General features: G+C 28.3%; 3 protein-coding genes across 5 annotated transcripts; 1 reads left to right on the top strand and 2 right to left on the bottom strand.

The window, feature by feature from the left end:
- Window positions 1-253: 253 nt before the first annotated feature.
- On the bottom strand, window positions 254-4,796 carry LOC123293576 (bromodomain-containing protein DDB_G0280777-like). 2 transcript variants are annotated; one of them, XM_044874440.1, is made up of 8 exons: window positions 4,697-4,796; window positions 3,985-4,109; window positions 3,135-3,261; window positions 2,762-2,923; window positions 2,565-2,683; window positions 1,347-1,418; window positions 1,163-1,286; window positions 254-392 (listed from the first exon to the last, which is right to left on the bottom strand). In XM_044874440.1, exons 1-8 carry the CDS (start codon window positions 4,737-4,739, stop codon window positions 271-273), a joined length of 894 nt encoding a protein of 297 aa, XP_044730375.1. In that variant the 5' UTR covers window positions 4,740-4,796; the 3' UTR covers window positions 254-270. The 2 variants fall into 2 exon arrangements, with proteins under 2 accessions (XP_044730375.1, XP_044730376.1); XM_044874441.1 differs by having other exon boundaries at window positions 2,765-2,923.
- Window positions 4,797-5,486: 690 nt separating this feature from the next.
- Window positions 5,487-10,946, bottom strand: LOC123292880 (CCAAT/enhancer-binding protein zeta). The gene is made up of 13 exons (XM_044873593.1): window positions 10,767-10,946; window positions 10,586-10,694; window positions 10,330-10,521; window positions 9,973-10,256; window positions 9,367-9,648; window positions 9,097-9,299; window positions 8,307-8,454; window positions 8,074-8,241; window positions 7,134-7,648; window positions 6,480-6,724; window positions 6,194-6,304; window positions 5,887-6,090; window positions 5,487-5,656 (listed from the first exon to the last, which is right to left on the bottom strand). The coding sequence occupies exons 1-13, from the start codon at window positions 10,884-10,886 to the stop codon at window positions 5,487-5,489; spliced, it is 2,751 nt and encodes a 916-aa protein (XP_044729528.1). The 5' UTR covers window positions 10,887-10,946.
- A 1,405-nt stretch (window positions 10,947-12,351) lies between these two features.
- On the top strand, window positions 12,352-15,166 carry LOC123292287 (thioredoxin-related transmembrane protein 1). Of its 2 annotated transcripts, XM_044872881.1 has the most exons (7): window positions 12,352-12,551; window positions 13,011-13,172; window positions 13,703-13,877; window positions 13,947-14,048; window positions 14,637-14,744; window positions 14,885-14,942; window positions 15,021-15,052. In XM_044872881.1, the coding sequence occupies exons 1-7, from the start codon at window positions 12,418-12,420 to the stop codon at window positions 15,050-15,052; spliced, it is 771 nt and encodes a 256-aa protein (XP_044728816.1). In that variant the 5' UTR covers window positions 12,352-12,417. The 2 variants fall into 2 exon arrangements, with proteins under 2 accessions (XP_044728816.1, XP_044728815.1); XM_044872880.1 differs by having other exon boundaries at window positions 12,363-12,551; window positions 14,885-15,166.
- The last annotated feature ends 6,626 nt before the right edge of the window (window positions 15,167-21,792 follow it).

Below are 21,792 nucleotides of genomic sequence, written 5' to 3'. Positions count from 1 at the left end.
ACAAATCCGTGTTGTTAATGCTCGATAGTTTTCAAGATTTTGAAAATGTTTAAAGTTTTCCCTCTGTTAATCTAATTCACAGATAATACACTCATTTTCCCAGGTTGAAGGCACTCTGTATTCTTTACTCGAAGAGGAATTAAAAAAAAAACTTAATTCAAACACAAATATAAGAAAATTTCAAATCTTTTAATCAATTTTTAGCAGATACCAACTATTTATATATAATCAAGAATTAATAATATTTAAAAAAAAAAAAACAAACTTCTTTTAAGTCTGTATATCTCCATTATGTTCTGTATGATCCTCATTTACAGACCGATCAACTGTAAATGCACTACTGGTATTCGCTTCTGGACTGTCGCTGTCATCTATCATAGACTGGATATTTCCTAAAATAGAAACAAAAATTTAATCAATTGTCAACATATTGATTTCATGCAAGATTGAAATTTTGGGTGATATTTAAGAAACTAATCATTTTTATCACGATCAAAAATAAAACGTTTGTGTGACATGAAGCCCTATAATTTTGGAAATACGGCGTCCCGTGAACGGAATTTTTTGATTTCTCGAGACTTCTATTCCGCAATATATTTCAACAAAAAAGAGTCAAGAAAAATTTTGAATTTATTGATATCTCTTTAAGAGTACCGAAAAATCTCAAAAATTAGGTATCGGTAAAATCATAAAAATCTATTTTACAAGTAGTGCTGGATAGGTTTCAAGAAAATTATATTATACTTTTACCCCGACTACGTCGAGAATTTTGTGTTTAACAGGTATGTATGGTATGTATGTTCATCTCTTCCCCCATAATTTGACAAATAAAGTATCATTAAAAGAGTCTTAATCGTCCGCTGGTTATAGACTTAAAAAAATATTCTTATTTCGAGTGATTTTGTAATAGTCGAGGTTTTAGTTTAGGAATTTTATTTTATAGATTCACTTGGTGATATATATTATATTAGGTTATCCTTATTTTGATAATAATTCTCATTAATTCCATACTTTAACGATGTGGAGATTTGTGTAGCTTTCGAGTAGTCCGCAGGGGCTTTAGTCAGCTAAACACATTGACAGTTTAAAATAATCAGTTGAACACATAGATAGTTAGTTGAGAGTTGAAATGCTTTTTAGACAGTCAATCCATTATACTCACGCATATCCTGTAAATTATTTGGGGAAGAATTTGGGTTAGCCATATCTTCATTGTCTTCCTCAATATTATCATCTTCGTTGTGATCACTGTCCTCCTCATTCTCAGTATAATTTTCACTTTCATTCTAAAAACAAGTATAAAATCTAATTATGTTCAATTGTACTTAAATTTTACTTCAACTAACAATTCTGTGATCCATGATAAGAGGGTGCAAACGCACTACTGGAGACACTGTTATCCATGCACGGTCTTCTCTCTATAAAAATTAAGACAAAAATCTTACAACTTTGGTAATATATCAATGGTAAAAATGTAGAAAAGAAAGCACTCTTTAAATTTAAAATAACTAATTATTTGAGTTTGCACAGTTTGGTGATTAATAGAAAGCGACAAAAGAAATAAAAGCCAAAACCTAACGAAAGGATTTCCTTCAAGAGCGCTCGAAATTTAAATTTAAGAATTAAATTCTTTTATTGGTTACGTTCGATTGATAAGGTGTCTACTGAGTGCTACTGAACAAAATGGTCGACAAAATAGCTGCCATCCAAATGATTTAATTTTAGATAGTTCAGAAGTATCGAATGAATTAACTTGAATTCAATCCAAAAAAAATATTGTGTCAGTTTTTGGATTTTTTAGAGTAATTAATGCCTTAAATCCTTAAAATCCAGGTCATTTGACTATTACACAAGTATTTTCTGGGAAATTGTCTGAAATCTTGACAATAAGCCAGAAACTACACATTCAATCATCAAATGATCTAAATTTTTTGCATTTTCTAAATCAAAATTAGGTTATGTTCTGAGTTTTATCGAAATTGGAAGCACTAACTTTTTTAATTTTCTAAAATTTTCTTCAGGAAGGAATTATCCCTTTGGAAAAATTTAAAGAAATCAATTCTTCCCCCGATTTTATTGTGACTCGATTTCTAGAGTAACATTGACCCAAAAAATTTGAAAATCGAGTTCATTTGTCGATTGGTAGAATATTTTAAAGTATATTATTCAAAATCTTTTGCGAAACATTATATTGTAGAGAGATTTTCACCGGTATTTTAAAAACTATTCATCTAGTCATCAAATGAACTGGATTTTAATGTTTTTTGGATCTTCTTTATTCTTTATATTACAAAAACAAAGAGAATTGAAATTTTGAATTTCTTCTGTTTAAATGTTTATTTATAATTTGGATAAAAATCGTTATCTAGTATACTTTGATCGCAAAAGCCAGAATAATTCATTTCTACTGTAATTTCCCGTGAATCACATTCCCTAATATTAATCGATTTTCCCAATTTGTAGCGCCACTCTATTGACCCTTATTCAGTTACATTTATTGATAAATGATCAATTTCTTATTGTTTGGAATAATAAATATGAAAATTCAGTACATGAAACTATACCTCAGTAGATGAATTTGTTGAATTATCCTCAATTTCCTCGTCTTCATTTTCACTCTCGGCATTATTTTGAACATTATTCCTATTAATACTTTGAACATTATTTCGAATCACTTCACTGTCTAAAATAACAAATTAAAAAAATTATGCTTTTATGTGTTAGATTTGTAATAAATGATAAAAAATAATAAAAAAAATACTACGATTATTTGAAAAACTAAGGCGTGCTAAATTTACAATTGGCCTCTGTATCGTAAATCCACCAACCATAGGCTGAACAACTTGTCGGGTTGGGGCGGATGGTGCTTTACGTTTTAAAAAATGATTATTTATTGATGTTTTGTGGCAATTTACATCGCATTCTGAAAAATACAAGAATTAATTAAAAACAAGTCGAAATAATAAGTAATATACTTGTTTAAAAAATTATCAAGCAAAACTGTATACTTTTATTTAAATTAGTCGAGTAAAAACAAAACATGTACAAGAGAATGAATGTACAATCGAACTATTTTAAATGGAAACATTCCTAATTAAGATGACTAGTTAAAAAATTCAATATAAGAAATTTACCATCAATAATAGCCTTTGCTTCCATACGAATTTCATTTAAATAGTCAGCTTTTTGTTGAAAAATATTTAAAGTTCCTTTTAAAAAATTTGTAATATCGTTAATTGCTCCTAGTTGCATATTATATGCCTAAAAAAATCGAAATCGCTTAATTTAGCATTTAATCACTCACATACCAAGTATCACAAAATTGCTCGCATGAGGTCTTCAGGTTAATTACTATTGAAAATTTTTTTCAAATTGTAATAAAATTTATATATTTTAATTTTGAAAGTTGCTTTGCTCGTAAAGATGACCCCCGTGATGGTCTTCGTCACAGAAAATAACATTCCATGAATTGTAATATCAGTAAAATGCCCACCCCCCTCCCGCCACATTTAGAGGAGGTGAAAAATTAAAGTTTTCCGGGTGGTTGTAATGAAAAAGTTGCAGTTTCCCAATTTTTCTCATAGATTTCAAACAGATCCGACTTCGAGCATGTCTCGAGACTTCTAGCATGTCTAGAAGTGTCTTCGAATTTTTATATGTAAATGAATCAGTGAGTGAGTGAAACAGTCAGCTTCACTTGAGGCTATATATTATTTTAGATAACTTGTTCCCCTGTAACGTATATTTTAATGCCCATGTATATTTAAATTTTTGAAAATTTACAACACTGTGTCAAAGCAAACTTATTTATATTTCGCTATAAAATAAAGGACATATTTATTCTTTCTCTTCAAGGCAACTTGTATTACATATATGTTATACAATATTACTTTTTTATTTTATCTACTTTTTACACGTCAATTACATTACCCCATGCGAATAATTAATAGCTAATGAGAATCAATATAAAAAATTAATAATAACTTTTTGTAAGGCATCTAATTTTTGTTCCGCAGCTAATTTACTTCCGAATAACCTTCTTGTAATTTTCTTTTCTTCATTTAATGCTCTATTTAAAATGGAATTTTGTTTTTTTAGTTTACTAATATCTGAAACCAAAACAGTTCAGTTATAGTATATTTTAAACGAAAGTTTAAAAATTAAATAATTTCAATTAAAAGATCCCCGGAAACACTTTCAAGAAAAAAACCCACATGTATATCCACTTTTATCTTACATTGTGGTTTCATTGTACAAACTGAATTTTTTCAATGCTTAAAACATGAACAACATTAAATTTTTCAGAAATATCTAATTTTTTTCATGATTCGATGTATACTATTAATCCTAACATTCAATTTTTATTTATTTACGAAAAAAATTATTTACTTTCTAGTTATTGTAATAATTATGTTCAGAGAATATATTTACATTTTAATTCGAGAAAATTAGGTTCAAAGACGCTCACTTTACTATTTGTAAATACATCTAATACAAACTTCCACTGCAAAAAATTAACAATATCTAATATTTATTAGAACTTTAACAAAGCAAATTTTTGATTTAGAAGTAAAAAAATATTTTTAAACTTGCAAAAATCAAAATGTATTTAAAAAAAATTCCATACATATACTTCATAAAATAAATTATTTTTCATCACTTGAAACGTTTCAATAAAAATAAAATGGATACTTACATTCATTAATCGATTTCTTTTTAGTTTTCGACGGAGGCTTCATTTTATTAAATTAATTGTTACTCAAATTAAACTGTAAATAGAACCATACTGACAGTTGTTTATGACAGTAATTTAAATAGCTATCATTACCAACATTAAAACATGATTTATAAGTTTTTTCAATCAAAAAGGTTGTTCCACATTAGCATAACGGATACTTTACACATCCGTTAACGTTGACGGAAATCGGTAACACAGACTTATACTATAGAGATAGACTGATAAAGTCATAAAAATAGTTAATATAACAGAGGTCTAATAATAAAATTGATAATGCCTTTACTGTTTACATAAATAGAAATTTTTTATGTAAAGCCTGTTTTATCGATAAGATCATTAGTTAGTTCGTACGTTACATGGTTCTATGTGCAATCTTTAATACTAAGAATATATACATAATCTCTCAAACGTAATTTATTGTATTTGAATTTTGAATCATTCTTAACCATTCATAAGTTTAACTTCAACTACTAACGAACAAAAGAAGATAAAACACAGTATTATCCTCCAAGTAATAACTAACAATCTTTCAAGGTGGTATGATCGTTGTCGATCTTTACACATTATTTTATTCTTTATTTACTTTTTCTTCCTAGTTTTATTACTTCCACTAATTTAACGAATGATAATTACTTAATTGAAAGAATTCCATAAGTTTTTTAAACTTTTTTTTTTTTTTTTTTTTTTTAATAATATTTTAATAATAAAGTAAATTTATATATACAAAAATATTAGAAAACTAATTAAATTATTGTTTCTTCATTTTCTTCTTTCCTTTTTGTATGTGATTTGGTTGTTTTCTTTTTTGCCCTTTCGCTGGTATACTGAAATTTTTAGCTTTTTTCTTTTTACCAAGTGCACTGTTAAATCCGGATATCCATTGATTACGTTTTTGTTCCCAGGCCATTTGTTTTTCATCTACAAAAAAAAAATTCTATTTAAGAAACTAATACATTCAAATAAATAATCGTCCAACTTTCACAATTTGCCACATACCATGCCAAGTAGAAATTATTAGTTTTCAAAAAAATAAATAAATAAAATAAAATATGTAACTAGCTTATGAATTTATCAATTCTATCACCGTCACCTGGGTCACATATAATGACATCTCGGTAACTACAAACGTTTTGAAATTAAATACCAACCTGATTTATCATCATTAAACATAGCGTCTGAAGTTCCATGTTTGAATTTCGAAGAACCAGTTTTTTCCAACATCAAAGCGAATTCTTCTGCAGAAGCAAATGCTGAAGTAATATCGTCTGATTTTCGTAATTTTTTCTTCGATTTACTTGGTTTTTCGTCACCAACTGCATCATCACTAATATCGTCATCATCCAAATCGAAATCTATATTTTTAGTACAAAAGAAATTGAAACGAATTAGACATAGAAATGGCGAATGATAAAATATCAGTATATTTGGAGACTCTGTTTTGAAATAGAATATTACCTTCTCCAGCATCATCTGAATCCAATTCTAAATCGTCATCATTACCAAAGTCATCATCATCGAATTCATTATCGTCTTGGTCACCAACAGACGCTTGTTCATCTTCAGATTCTAGAAATTAATAAAATTAAAATATAAAAATTGTATTCGTTTTCGGAAATTTTGTTTACCCTCCAAGTGCCACAAAATCTAGTAGATAGATAAAGCACACTTTAATGAAATAGAGGAACAAACAAGGATAATATACACTCGAAGGGTGAATAAAATTTATATTAATTAGAAGTACCGTCTTCGTCATTTGATTTTCTCTTCTTTGATTTAATTTTTGGCGCCTTCAATGCATCCCCAACTTCGTTCATAAAATCAACGTCATCTTCATCATCACTTTCAGCAGTTCCTTTTTTCTTACCCACCATTTGATCCAACATTTCATTAAATTCATCACTATTTACAGATTCCTGATCAGATTCAGCATCCTCATCATCCTCTTCAGACTTTTGTTTTTTATTTTGAATTTTCTTTTGTAAAAATCTAAACATTTTTTTAACATAATCATAAATTATTTAAATCAAAATTTTTACTGTCTGAGTTTTGGTCCAAACCGAAACTTTTTTAATATGTTATTTATTTGTTTTATATTATTACCATAAACCAAACAAAGAATTATAAAATATAATGGCGATCTCAGCTGATAATGGCGACTGACATACGAGCGCACCCGAATCAGCCAAAGGTTGGGAAGATTTTTGCCGAAATCGAAACTGGTGCCGAAACTATTTTTGTATTATACACGCCATTCGTATGTCAGCGTTATCCGTCTATATCCAGTAGGTAGCGGGAAAGCAAAGGTTTTCCCTTTATTTTATAATTTATTGGATTGAAAGGATAAAATACGACGTAAGGCAAGTCAAAAAACAAAAAACTCAATTGAATTACTCACCTATACATGAATAATTCATCTACAGGAATTTTAGATTCAGCTTCTTTGAGATAATTGTTTGATGTAACAGGAATAGATCTCAATCCGCTCGGTACATATGCTTTTCTTTGTCCAAATTTAAAATGATAACCAGCTTTTTTAGAAGTTTCATCATTTTCATCAATTTTTTTGGGATTCTTAAATACAAATCGATCTAAAAATCTAATTAGAGTATAATCTTTTAATGGATCACCAGAATATTCAATTTTTTGGCCATTTACTAAATTTTTACTAAATAGTGCAACACTAGGATGAAAATGTTCTTGTAATAAAGATAATTCTGAATGAACACAAAATTCTCCACCAGCGTATAACGGATTTCGATGATGTGGATCGTAATATTCAACTCGTGTATGTTTTTTCTCCTTATCTAGTTCTTGTTTTACTATATTGTCTATGGTATTTGTTGTAGAAGTTTCGGTATTAACTAGCAGAGTATTTTCTTCAATGATTTCCTCGGAATTTTTTTGATTTGTCTAAAATATAAAATAGAACGACAGAAAATTAAAACGAGCTGTAAATGTGAATGCAATCCTTATGGTCTACATCATCAACTTCACGGATAATAAAAATTAATATAAACTGTTATTTAAGACAAAGTTGTGTAGTTTAGAAACTAAACACGTATTTGTATATAAGAATTCCTGGGATCAACAATAATTTCCGTTTTTTTTTTTTTTACTGAAGGCAACGTAATTTTAATTTATATATTATTTTCTGAGACTTCGTTCTGTGTATTAAAAAGTTTTTTTGGAAGCTCAAGTTTGCCCATTTTTTATAAACCCTAGATTTTCAGAGTTCATACTAATTTCAGACATCAATCTAAAAGTGGTGCTAATATATTTTTCCCTGGCAATTCCCAACTTTCCTGATTTGTGACCACTTTGAATAAAATAATTACCTTTCCTTTCGCCAAAATATCATCAATGGTTTCAGCATTACTAGTATCTTGTTTAACATTATTAGTGTTTCTATTCAATAATAAAAGTTTATGCTTCTTTAAACGACAAAGTTGAGATATTGTATATAATATACCGCATGCCATTGGCACAGATGTGTTTAACGCTATCTGAAAAAATTTTTATTATTAAAAATGTTACGATTAGTAGGTGGGCACAGAACTAAGAGACTTACTTGTAATAAACGTTTAATAAAAACATTTATTCTTTCTACATTTTCATCTTTCTTGATTGCTTTGAAAATTAAATTTAAAAACATTGCTTGATGAGTTGAATCATTAATTTTTGGATCAAACATTTTTTTATACAGCGCCGAATAAAATCTAAAATCAATCGATATGTGATATATTTTTAAATATTCAAAAAAAATATTGTTTTTATATCGAGTGAAACAGAATTATCGGAACACAGACACGACTCTCAATAAAAACTAGTATATATTTTTAACGAATTGATTTACAAAAACAAAGTAAACTATGATCACTCTTAAGGTTCAAGGTATCCCCATACAGTGCCGAAAGTAGAGCTGAAAAGGCCTCGGGACAAAACCAAATTTGGAGGCCCCCATCCAAAAATTATTCGCTATAGTATATTGTGGAAATGCAAAGTAAAAATAAAATTTACCCAACTTACTTATGTGCTTAGATTTAGATACATATTTTACGTATATCAATTGAAGTGAACTATCTACACTATCGACAACAAATAATTTGGTGACCAAAATAAAATTTTTTTTTAAATGGGCCCCGATGCTCTGCCTGGTTGCTCTATTTTAATTTAGCATTTCTGATAGACAGTTACTTTCGAATTTACAATATTAGTAACGATTTCTTACCATTTATAGACCAATTTTTAAATTATTCTAAAAGTTCAATTTAAATTCAAAGTATTCGTAAAATCCAAGAATCGTTTATGTGTTCTGAGAAAGTAAAATAATATTGGATTATTTTAAGAAAAGTTTGTACCTGTCATTTACAGAATTTCTTAAATCGCACACTTGAAACAACAATGTCAACGCATGCAAACCAACATTAAAATTAGCTTGATGAACAACTTTGTAAATGGTATCAATGTGTTCATTCACTTGATTTAATTCTAATTTAGCGTATGGATATGCACGATTGACACCCATCAATAATGCAGACATCATTCGTGAATTGATTTCATCCTATAAATCAAATAATGTTTCGGTCAATCAATATTTTGCATTAGCTGGAACAGTAAATTATACTTACTTTTTTGACACAAGATCTAAAGAATGCAAAATAGACTGTTATTAAATGTTTGGCTACATCAGTGTCCTCATGCGTCAAATAATATTGAGATAGAAAACAAATGCTGTAATATTGTGCTTTATGTGAAACATTTGAACGAAATACTAACTTCTCGATTTCTGATAATACAATATCTTTCATTCTTGGATGTTTAAAAAGTAATTGACTTAGACAAAATATTGTTTTCGCAGCCACTTTTTGTGATGGATCACCCAATTTATTCACGATGTTTGTAAGTAAATTCTGCAAACAAAAATAATTTTAAAGGTAATTGTTTAAAAGGATAATATTGTGAAATTCCCATTTAAATTTCAGCAAAAACAATATCTGTGGAGACAACAGAGTCTTAAATAAAGCACAGAGTGGCTATACGAATCAATTTTTAAAATTTCCTAAATTAATCTTAAAATCCAAATACTTTAAATGAAATATTTTTTCGAATTTATTAAGTTTATTTCCGGTTTGGATACAAATCAATGTATCTTAAATAAACTTAAATACAACTTTGATATGTATGAATCGAATCACACTTTAAGCACTTTACATTTGAAATAATTCTATGTGTACCTTTTCTTGCTCCGGATGTTCGCACAATAAATAATACATAGCATTAATTGCTTTTTCTTTAGTAGCTTCTACAGTATCATGTGCAGCCTTGGTTAAAGCTTGTACAAATGATGTATATGTTTCTTTTAATTGATCTTCAAAATACCACAACACTAAACGACGTTTTTTGGTAACAATATTACCCGATGTTAACTCTGTTAACATTGAAAGCGGACGTTGGTGGAAAGCTTTCAATTTTACGTCAGGCTTTAGTAAATCTTGTAGAAATAATTCAGACAACGTTTCTGAAGTAAAAAAAAATCAAATTTATTAATCACTCTAAAATGCAAACATGATTCGGGGTTTAAAAAAACTTACGAATAACAGTCAGACATTCTTTTTTCTTAGAAACTTTCACCATTCCAACTAAATCCTGAATTGATTTTAAATTATATACGGGATTATCTTGAATCAATATTGTATAAGCTGCAATCTTATCAGATGATGTACCTTTAGCAAGAACTGTTCTAATCCACTGATAATCTGATGATTTATTCAGCCTAGCATTTTCTAAAAAATTTTAAAATTTAATTTAATACTATTACTTATGTGTGCTGAAAATACCAATATTTACTTGTACTATAAGCAAGAGTTTCTGCATCGTGCAATTTTTTTGCTTCATCTTTCAGTTCTATCAATTGTTGATCTGTAACTGGGGGAAATTCGGCTGGATCTTCTGGTACCTTTCAAAGTTTCAATAATTGTTAAGAATTTCTCAATATGACAAAATTTAGAATTGCAATGTTGATACTTACTTCTTCATACCATTTTGTCGGATTTCTTAAGACTTCTTCTTCATAATTTGTTTCAAATGAATCATCATGTTTTTTATTTTTAAAATTATTAAATTTGTTACTCTTCTTCTTAAACTTCATTTTCTTAGTGATTACCAGTGGTTACATTTATTTCAAAAATACACGTGAAAGTAACCTCAAATTGTTCTGTTAAAAAGAATAACTTCTACTTTCAAATTAAATTTCAGATTATACGTACCAATACGTATAGATATAATTCTTTGGAAGTATGCGTAGAAGATACAGTATAACCTCTTTAGTATTTTAACATTTTAGCAGTATATTCCAACTCCACCAAAACAACTGTCTCTCTAAGGCTTTAAATGGAACCATTGTGTATGCTCCCGTTTACAGACAACCATGAACCCGAATGAAGCCCACTTTGCTTGTAAGATAGTATAGCTATGTTTACACGGCTCACGCCTACACTATGTAATGACAAAAATATTCAATCTTTATACCATGCATATATGTAATATGCAAGGTATATTAAGTTTAGTCCCAAGTTTGTAACGCTTAAAACTATTGATGCTAAGCAAAAAATTTTGGTATAGGTGTTCATAAAATCTCTTAATTAGTCCATTTCCGGTTGTTTGTCTGTCGTCTGTTCGTCTGTCATCACGATTACTCAAAAACGAAAAGAGATATCAAGTTGAAATTTTTATAGCGTACTCAGGACCTAAAAAGTGAGGTCGAGTTCGTAAATGAGCAACATAGGTCAATTGGGTCTTGTATCACTGTTTACCCGCGAGGGCGCAAATTAGGCGTAAATTGTATAGTATGTAATTATGGGAATATCAGATATGTATGTGTGACATGCATGTATGTGTAATGTGATGTCATCAGCACTGTCTTTGCATGGTATTTCAACAATTAACTCAGTCAAATGTTTGTTTTCACTTGTTTTTATATCCCTTTAAAACCATACCAAAAAAAAAAAACATTGAATATTTGAAAATCTAGTTTAATTTATATTTGAAGAAAATTGGAAAAAATACACATATACCAAGAATCGAACCCGAGTCTCTTTGATTCATGCCAAGATAGCTTAGCAGTTCGACTATAAATATATGCTGTAAAGTGAATGTATAAATTTTTCAACTCAATAACGAATTTAATTTGCAATCAACATTTACTAATTTTTAAACTTTGGTAGTTTATTTTTTATATATTTATTATTTGTACATGGTATAGACACATGTTGAACACGGGTAATTTTTACCATAAACCTTAGTTTTTGAGATATCATTCGCATTTTCGTATTTCAAAAAACACGAAATTGAGATACCTCTGTCTGCACAGAGCACAGTCTATATTTGTTTATTTTATCATATAACTGTATGTATAAATTTTGAAAAATATTTGAACTTTTTGGGTGCATACGATTGCAGTTTAATGACTGATAATTTTTATTTGTTAATATTTTTTATGATTATTAGTATTTGATAATAAATAAAAATGAGTCACGTCACGCAATCCCACACTATTATTTCACTTGATATGATACATTAGAGGTTCTTTTTGTCTGCATAAAATCGTACTTTGAAGTCATTCTATATTAATAAATTTTGTTTTTTCTATTTATAGTTATATTTGTAGTTTGTCAGTCATAATGGATTGTAAAATTTTATTATTATTTTCAATATTATTAAGTGTTTTTGGGTGTTTAAGGGCTAAACCAAGTGTTATTAATTTAGATGAAGATAATTGGAAACGTATGCTTGAAGATGAATGGATGGTTGAATTGTAAGTTATAAATTTTCCAAGTGCTTTTTAACCTAAAGTTTTATTTTGCTGGCGTGTCAGAATTGAAAATTTGCCGGTATATTAGATCATAACCAATCAAATATTGATTTATGTATAGATATTTTAATTATTGGTTATATTAGATTCGTATTTAAAATTAAATATAAATACGCCCATGTTTACAAAAGAAATTCCAACAAAGGACTTTGACTTTTTGTCTTGAATATCTATTAAAGTCTTAATGTTTTTTAGTCTGTCTGTGAATCTGGAATATTTATATTTCTTAGATGACTCATTTTAATAATGAATCTGTTAGAATTCGACGACAATAACAAAGACACAAATTTTCAATTCATTTAGTTTATAAAAAATGGCGTAAAATAATTCCATAAAGTGAGATAAACCGAGGAATTTAATGAGAAATTAAAATAAAATTTCAAAAAAATCATTATTTTTCAGTTTTGCACCATGGTGTCCGGCATGTAAGAGTTTAACCAGTGATTGGAATGCATTTGCTGATTGGTCTAGAGAATTAGGAATAAAAGTTGGACAAGTAGATGTTACAACTTCACCAGGTTTAAGTGGACGATTTATGGTTACCGCTCTTCCTACAATATTTCAGTATGTATCTTGTTATTTCGTTTAGTATATGGTTCGTATGTCATGCCAATTTGACGATGGATTCTTATAAAACTCAAAATAAAATGTCTAAAATAAAAGTAGAAGTTTTCAAATCTAATAAATGTTAGTCTAATTTTAATTTCTCTCATATATGAATTTTTCAAGAAATTCAAACAAGAATCAATTAGTAACCTCTCGGCTCAGATAATCTTAACATAAATATTTCCATGCTTAAAAATATTAATTTTGGATTTGAATTTTGTGAGTAGAATTATAATCAGCGGTTTCGTTCAGTTCATTGACCTCTCTGTGGCATTAGCATACGGTAATCCACCTGTAACCTCAATGTACTGTCTTTGGAGATGAGTTCAATGAATATGAGGAATTAATATCCAAAAGTTATATTCTCAATTCCTTTACAACTGCCAAGTTACATAAAATTCACGACAAATTGCTACTCAATACGAACTGTAGAATTAAGAAAATTTCCATTATGTATGCAACTTAAGACATAATTTTTTAAATTTTAGTGTGATAAATGGAGAATTTCGACAATATAGAGGTACTCGTGATAAAAATGCTTTCATGACGTTTATCGAAGAAAAGAAATGGCAAAGTATTGAACCAATACCCGGCTGGAAATCTCCTCAATCTTTCCAAATGAGTGTAGTGTCTTCCTTTTTTAAGTTATCGCAAATTTTAAGGGTAAATATTACTTTTAAGGGTAAATAACCTATTAAAAAAATCTATTAAAATTTGAAATTGAATTTTTAGAGTGTTCACAATCATTTTATGACGGAATATGGTTTACCAAGTTGGGGATCGTATTTGATCTTCGCATTAGCAACGATTATTTTAGGAGCTATTTTAGGATTGGTAAGTATTCATATGTAAAATATTGTTTTATTTCTATGTGAGTTTTTATGATTTTATTGTCTTTAGTCACACTGTGGTTCAATCTGCTAGTTTAGTTGTTAATGTGGTTTTATTTTTTGAGGTTTTTGCACTTTATTGGAACAAAAAATAAATTCGGTTGAAATTCGATTACTCATATCTCACAGAAAATCCAAAATTACTCATATCTCATATAAAAATCTCGTTTACCTTTTAATACATAAAATTGATGAATTTAGAAAAAGATCTTTTATCTTATTTAGCCTCGCTTTGGCTTCTGTATGTTTCAAGTTATAGAAGTAACAGGATCGGAATTCTGATTTCTAGAATTTATCTCACAGATGTCTCACGTAAACATTTGCAAAGATTTATAAAAGTAACAAAATTGAAATATTGATTTATAAATTTTTCAGGGATAAAAAATTAAAATTTACAATAGTTAAATGTAAAATATTGAAGCCATTCGGGCGTGAAATATTCTGCAAAATTAATTTAAACGCTCATTTTATTTCTTTCCTTTTTTTATTTTATATGTATCATTAAAAATTTAACGACCTGATATTTTTTTAGATTCTTGTTTGCATCATAGATTTTGTATATCCACCCAAACCAATATACAAAGAAAAAATTGAAACTATAAATGCTAAAGGAGATTCTAAGCCAATTGTTGAGGAATTGGTAAGTATTTTTGGTTTTTAAAAATAGATATTGTATCAAAAGCCGCCCGTTGGGAAATATTTCGCTTAGAGCTTTTAACATTTTATCATACCAATAATTTTAGTGTAAAATTCATCACCAAGATTCATTTTTTTATATAGGCTGATGAAGACATAAAAGATGACCTATTAGATGATGGCAGCAATAATGAAAACGAAAAAAGTTCAGATTCAGATAATTCACAGACAACGAATACCAAATTAAATCCTGGTGGTGATGCAAGCAGCAGTCCGAATGTACGAAAACGAAAAGCACGAAGAGCTGATTAAAAAAAATGCGATAAAGAAAAATTCCTGTTTTTTATAAATTATTTGATAAATTTTACGAAGCACAAGAGACATTTTGTTTTTGTTTTGAAAATAAATTATCATTTTTTTAGGCTTAGTAATATATTTTTTTATAAAAAAAGTGGCATTCTTTTTAGGTTTTTGTAAAAAATTGCGCTCATACACACATACATACATACATACACACACACATAAAAATTGTATTATGATAGAATTTTTAGATGCAAATATTTTTCGAAAGTTGAAGATTTTAAATGAAAATGTCGGGCTTTGTCCTAAAACAGTGTAGAATATATTTTTGTGTTCTTTTTTCTTCATTTCTTTTGATTTTTATTGTACAGTTTTCGCACAGGCTTTTATATATTTTAAACGAAATTAACTAACGTGCACATAGGTTATGGGCCCGGATAGCATAGTTTTATATTGGTTTTGGGAGAATGAAGGAACATTTTCAATAATCAATTAGTTTCAAGGATTTAGACCGGTTTTCATTTCAATTCTTTAATTTGCATCCGATTTTTAACGTATTTATATTTAATTTTTATTGTACTGAATACTAAAATTAAAAATGCAGGGATTTATTCCCCAGTAAAATTAGTTAACTAAATTAATTAATAAGTGACAATTATCATCATTCCAGTGGATAGATATTACTTCAACTAAAAAATACTCAAAATTTTTTAAAACGTGTGCGTCGATAACACACAGTTTTTTTTAAAAAATAATATTTTGTCCCCATTTAAAAAAATCGTGTAATATGTAATATAAAAAATTCTTTGCAAACGAGGTTGTTAACATTTTTGTATTTAACTTATGTTAATTTTTTTGATATAAAAATGCATTGTTTAATAAAATTAATACTTGACTGATATTTTAATTCAACACATTTTTTTTCTATTTTTTAACAGATTTATTCTCTTTTCGAGAACCCATAGATAAAATTTAGTAGTGGGAAAGAGATCCGAGTAAATCTCAAGGTTTATGGATAAAACGCGTAGACATGTAACATAGATCGTTGAACTCCGATATCGAAATTGAAGTCAGGGAGGATTCTTTTTAAAATAATATAATGATTGAAAGTTTATTTGGCTATCTGTTAGTAAAATAGTTGAAGTACATTTAGTTAGAAATTGGTTTTATTCATTGGTAGCCATCTGTTGATGAAATAATGAACTATCTCCAATTCAATTGTTGTATTTGGTTTAATTTACAGAAAAAAAATTCAAGAAAAAGAGAATTCAAGTTCTTTATGATTTAATTTTACTAGAATGAAAATAGGATAATGTAAAAATATCCTTTACTCTGATGGTGTCAGTTTAGCAGCTTCCCAACCCAATTATATCTGGAAAGGTAAGGATTGACCCACAGGTAAACATTTTTTACATTTAAACTTTTATTCTATCTTCGGTTTCAAAGATCCAATTGATCTATATTGCTCATTTACGAACTCCAACTCACTTTACGCCCTGAGAATGCTATAAAAACTTTAGCTTGATATCTCTTTTCGTTTTTAAGTTATCGTGATCACAGACGGACAGACTTACGGACGGGCAAGCAGAAATGGACTTATTAGGTGATTTTATGAACACCTATACCAAAATTTTGTCCGTGTCATCAATATTTCTAAGCTTTACAAACTTGGGACTAAAATTAGTATACCTTGATATACAGTATGTCGCATTTAAGATGAATACAGGGTGATGGGTCACATTTTTTAGGAGAATTAACCGAAATCAGGACTTAAATTAAAATTAAAAATGCGAATTTTGTCATGAAATCGGTATATGGATATAAAAAAATATTCTAAGTAATTTTTCCAATAATTTTTTGCGATATCTCTAACCATCTTTGATCCCAGGCAAAATATTAAGAATTGGATCTATTTGTCAATTTATAGTAGGCTGAGTATAAAGTTCAGATTTCGGTTACGTATCTTAAAAAATGTGAATAATCGTAACCCAAAATTTCGAATAGATTTTCCTATAAATTACGAAAATATAAGGGTGTCTTCATCTTAAATGCGACACACTAGCATTGATATTTAAAAGTTTTTGTTTTTGATAACGGTTATTTTCTCAACAAACGTTTTTCCAATAAGCTTTATTTGTTGCTGTTAATTCTATAAAAATAAATGTATTTTTTTTTGTTATTATGAAGATCAGGGGTAAGTTTAAGAAGAAAAGAAACTCCCGAAATTGAACTGTCTTAAAACATAGCCTACTCTCGTGCCAGTTCAATAATAAAAACATTTTAAAATGGAATTATTGATCGAAATATTTGTCTTTTATATAATTTGTTATTCATTCTTCATTTTCTATAATTTGTTATTTACCCTCTCTCTTATGTCTCCCATCATACTTCCCCCTAAATTATAATTTTAATAAATATAAAACCAACTCATATTAATGTAATTTAAGTATGGAGAAATCCCAAAAAACATTAAAATATATATTTAATGTTATTAGATCAGGAGCGTACTGAGCGCCTCAACTCAATGAGGCGAGCTCAAAATTTTGGGAGCTCGTCTTTAATGTTATTACTTCTATTGTAGAAAATCTTTGAAACTATTCAACAAACCCAATCCAAGAATTTTATTTTATTTTTGGGCTCTATTTACCCCAGATAATAATTTTTAGTCAAATAAAACCTTTGAAGGTTTTTTCGATTCTACAGGAATTTTTAGAGAAGTTGTTTTCGAGATATCGCCGAAAATATCTTCAAGTTATAGTGTTTCATATAAGGCTTCGAATAATATCGTATAGAATTACTAGAGCAATCGCCAAATGAACCCAAATTTATTATTTTTTGTGTCAAAATTACTTTATAAACAGTTTTATCCAATTCCGAAGAAAAATTTTTTTCGAAAAATCGAAAAAATTTGTTTATCTACAATTTCGATAAAATTCAAAGTACATGTAAAATAATTTTAACCCAAAAAATAAAAAAATGGGATTTTTTCCATGATTGAATGCAGATTTTCGAAGTTATTGTATAAAATTGGCGATGTCTAGGTTGGCCAATTTCTGGCATGCATTTCAGGTGATATTTTATAAACTGAGATTGTCTTATGGTCAAAACAAATAGATTTTCATCATTTTTAATTACTCTAAAAATCAAAACACGAGACAAAATATTTTTTGATATTTCATTTGTATCTTTTCGATCGTGATAAAACGTTCTATTTAGGATAATGAGTACACACAAATCACAAAAATGTAATCCTTTTGATTATTTAACGAACATTTTTCGAGATATTGGCTGAAATTCTATGCAAAAATAAAAAACATTAAGTACGTTCGACACGTGGCCAATAGTGTTCAAGATTTATGATTTATTGTTCGCTTGGTTTTGGAAATCATATAATTTATGTCAAGTACACTATCCAAAATTTTTTGTCAAAATAAATTCTTTCAAAATAACTTTAAATGAATTTTTAATTGTGAGCCCTGCGGGCCTGTCAGATACACCACTATTATATCAGACAAAATTTCATATGTGAAGAGTTTACCTCGATTTACATCACACAAAAAAGTAATATTTATAATAACTTAGGCATCTGTAAATACAGCAAAATTTTAATATTACTAGTAAAATTGAAATCTGGCCGTAATATTTGGAGTTGTTCATTAATTGGCATGCTGATTAAATTTTTTTCATCACTTCAGGTGAAGAATTCTCACTGCACGGGCAGAAAAATGAAGTTGGTTTCTAAAAATTTTTAGAAGTACGCTAAATATGAACTTAATTACCATTTTGGTCATTTTGATAAACCAAGTATGTAATTATACTAATTTAGGGTCATACTTTTCAACTTTGTAATCAAAATTAACCTAGCTCTAATAGGTTTCAAGAATTCGAAGTAGGTACTGGTCCCAGAATTATAAAGCACGTAAGTGATAGCGAGCTGACATAACAGCTGTAAAGAATGACCCAAAATTAGTGGGTTTCAAAAAAAATTATAATAAGATCGGATCAAATTTGCATGTGTTATAAAAAAAATCGAATTTTTCAACTTTATGACGTCATCAGAAACCAAAAATTTAAATTTGCTCTATCACATCCAAATTTTATCCAATTTTAATAAAACAAGTATGTAATCCTACTAAATAAAAAGAGGTATTTCTTCAGGCGTTTGTTTCTTTGTTTAGGAAAGCCTTATGTCGAAGATCCTTTCCGTTTTCATGTTGTTAGCTAAAGAGTTGCTAACTTTGGTTGAATTACCGTGCAGTTATTTTACATTTTTGCTGCAACCAACATAACATAACAACAAGTGAAAAGAAACAATTGACTGAGTTAATTGTTGAAATTCCATGTATTGACGTAAATAATTGTCACGTAAATAAAAAAAAGATATTCACTTTTAAATAGCCACACACACATAACTGATATCCCCATATTAAGTAATACATACTTTAAAATTTGCACCTATTTAGCGCTCTCGTGGGTAAATAGTGGTGTTTAAAAAAAATGTTTTAAATAAAAGTTGTTTATTTTTTTATAAGGAACGTTAAACTTTTGTTCTATCTCTAATGGTTTACAAGATGGGTCCTAAGACCCCAAGACCCAATTTTTACGTCCTGAGTACGCTATAAAAATTTCTCTTGATATCTCTTTTCGTTTTTGAGTTATCGTGTTGACAGGCAGACAGACAGACAACCGGAAATGAACTAATTAGGTGATTATATGAACACCTATACCAAAATTTTGTTCGAAAAATCAATATTTTTAAGCGTTACAAGCTTGGGACTAAACTTAGTATACCTTGATTACATATATGCATGGTATAAAAAAGCTGACTGTTTTCTTGTAGTTACTACAGTTGGTAGGTATAGGTATAGTGTAGCGTGCTTTATCTTTTGTAAATTGAATTTATAAAATTATTTATTACATTTGTAATATCCCTAAGGGTAAATGATTAATGTTTTTGTTTTTGCAGTTAAGTTTTAAGTCATAATATATTAATTAAAAAACGTTAATATTTAAAGGTACAATATTACATTATTACATTGCTCATATCATATTTATTTATATATATGTATGTAATATATATAAGAAAGAACATCTTTTATAATTAAGGTCATATTAAATTGTTGTAAATAATAATTATAATTATTTTGTAGGATATCGTTTTGTAGGTATTTGTATTTATGGGAGCCTATTGTACCTTGGATTAAAACCAAGGTACAATTTGTAGAGTAATTTTTTGAAAAAATCGAGAAAAACTTGTATGTTAATTCAGTATGTGTTTGTGTGTTTGAAGAATAAACATATTTATTCCCAGTATATTTTTACCAGTAACATATTCTCTGGAGCGTCGTAAAAATATACCACCATCTCTACAGGGGGGCGTAACTCCCCCACTGGTAATTATACTAAATTTAGTCCTAAGTAACGCTTAAAAATATTGATGCTACGAACAAAATTTTGGTATAGTAACGCATGAGTTAGTAGCGTAAATGTTTCTATTAGTTAATAAACAATAAATTTTTAGTTCAATTAAGCGGTCAATGTTAAAGTTCACTTAAAATATTAGTAATTAGGCAACTTATATGACGTAAATGTTAAGTGTTAGTCAAATAATCGAAAACTATTATAAATGTTTAACGTATACGTAATTCAAGTTGTCGATTTATGAATTTTGTAAATCAACTTTATCATTAACCGTTCCACTGAATTAACAATTTATTTTTAATAAACAAATAAAAACATTTGCGGCACTAACTCATGCGTGAATAGTGATATTTGACACCTAAGAAATACATTCCATGATATTTTAGCATATGCGAGCGGTTTCTTTCATTTTCCTTTATTTGTATTAATATCTTTAAATGTACTATATGATAAGGAAATTTTGTATTCATTATTCTCTCATTGATAACATTATCTTTCAAGAAACCGATAAGTACACTCAGGGTACATAATTGTTACCAAGGTAGAACACTTTATCCTAGTCCTATATGAAAGTAAAATGTTCATTAATAAATCAATTTATTATTATTTTTAATGCAAAATAATCATAAATTTATTAATAAATTAATAGTAAGATATTAAATATGTAATGTATTTCTTAATTAAAATATATTTCTTTATGAATAGTTTAATCTTTTTTGTCCGATTAGCTCGACTGGGTAATTTAAGGACGTTCATGCGTCAACGATATTAGTAGAGAAATTAAAAACAATATGATAAAGCGATAGTTTAAATGATTTTCTATGATATAAAACAGGAAAAATATCCTGTTATCGAATTAATTTCATTAAATTTTAAGTTTAAAAAGTGACTAAAATTAAGGTTTAACATGAGACTAAATGGAAAATATAAATCGAAATTTTTGGAAAATTATATCGATAACTATACTTGAATCTTTTACCAGTTAACTATTATTTAAACTTTTAATGGAATTTCAAAAAAAATTTCTATTTTCTACTAATTTAAAATTCTTTAAAATTTACATACTGTTTCCCTATGAACGCACATAGCAAAACAGGTATACGCATGAACGTCCTTAAGTTCTATTTTACAAACCAAATCTAACTTTATTACTGTAGGAAATGAAGCATTTGACCCAAGAATTCTCTCCTAGTCAGCAGATTTTTATGGGAGCCGGTGGAAAATGTTTGTCTGAGTGTACAGAAAAATGTCATATAGGTGAGTGCTAGTGCTTTTTTGATTTACGCCCATGGGGCGGGGCAGAAGTTCCCTATTCCCGGGCACCATGTTGC

The sequence above is a fragment of the Chrysoperla carnea genome, chromosome 2, assembly GCF_905475395.1.
Source record: "Chrysoperla carnea chromosome 2, inChrCarn1.1, whole genome shotgun sequence".
Classification (NCBI taxonomy): domain Eukaryota; kingdom Metazoa; phylum Arthropoda; class Insecta; order Neuroptera; family Chrysopidae; genus Chrysoperla; species Chrysoperla carnea.
The sequence above is the reverse complement of the archived record's forward strand: the minus strand, read 5'-3'. Positions and strand labels throughout refer to the sequence as shown.

Bases quoted from the DNA above. Each gene is read 5' to 3' on its own strand.
- LOC123293576 (XM_044874440.1), bottom strand. From the start codon at position 4,739: ATGAAGCCTCCGTCGAAAACTAAAAAGAAATCGATTAATGAAT. The intron at 2,924-3,134 runs GTAAATTTCTTA...TGTATTTTTCAG, and splicing joins AGCAAAGGCTATTATTGATG to AATGCGATGTAAATTGCCAC. The intron at 1,419-2,564 runs GTATAGTTTCAT...TAATTTTTATAG, and splicing joins CAACAAATTCATCTACTGAG to AGAGAAGACCGTGCATGGAT.
- LOC123292880 (XM_044873593.1), bottom strand. From the start codon at position 10,886: ATGAAGTTTAAGAAGAAGAGTAACAAATTTAATAATTTTAAAAATAAA. The intron at 10,522-10,585 runs GTAAATATTGGT...AAAATTTTTTAG, and splicing joins AACTCTTGCTTATAGTACAA to AAAATGCTAGGCTGAATAAA. The intron at 6,305-6,479 runs GTACTTCTAATT...ATTAATTTCTAG, and splicing joins AAAATCAAATGACGAAGACG to AATCTGAAGATGAACAAGCG.
- LOC123292287 (XM_044872880.1), top strand. From the start codon at position 12,418: ATGGATTGTAAAATTTTATTATTATTTTCAATATTATTAAGTGTTTTT. The intron at 12,552-13,010 runs GTAAGTTATAAA...ATTATTTTTCAG, and splicing joins GATGAATGGATGGTTGAATT to TTTTGCACCATGGTGTCCGG. The intron at 14,049-14,636 runs GTAAGTATTCAT...ATATTTTTTTAG, and splicing joins TAGGAGCTATTTTAGGATTG to ATTCTTGTTTGCATCATAGA.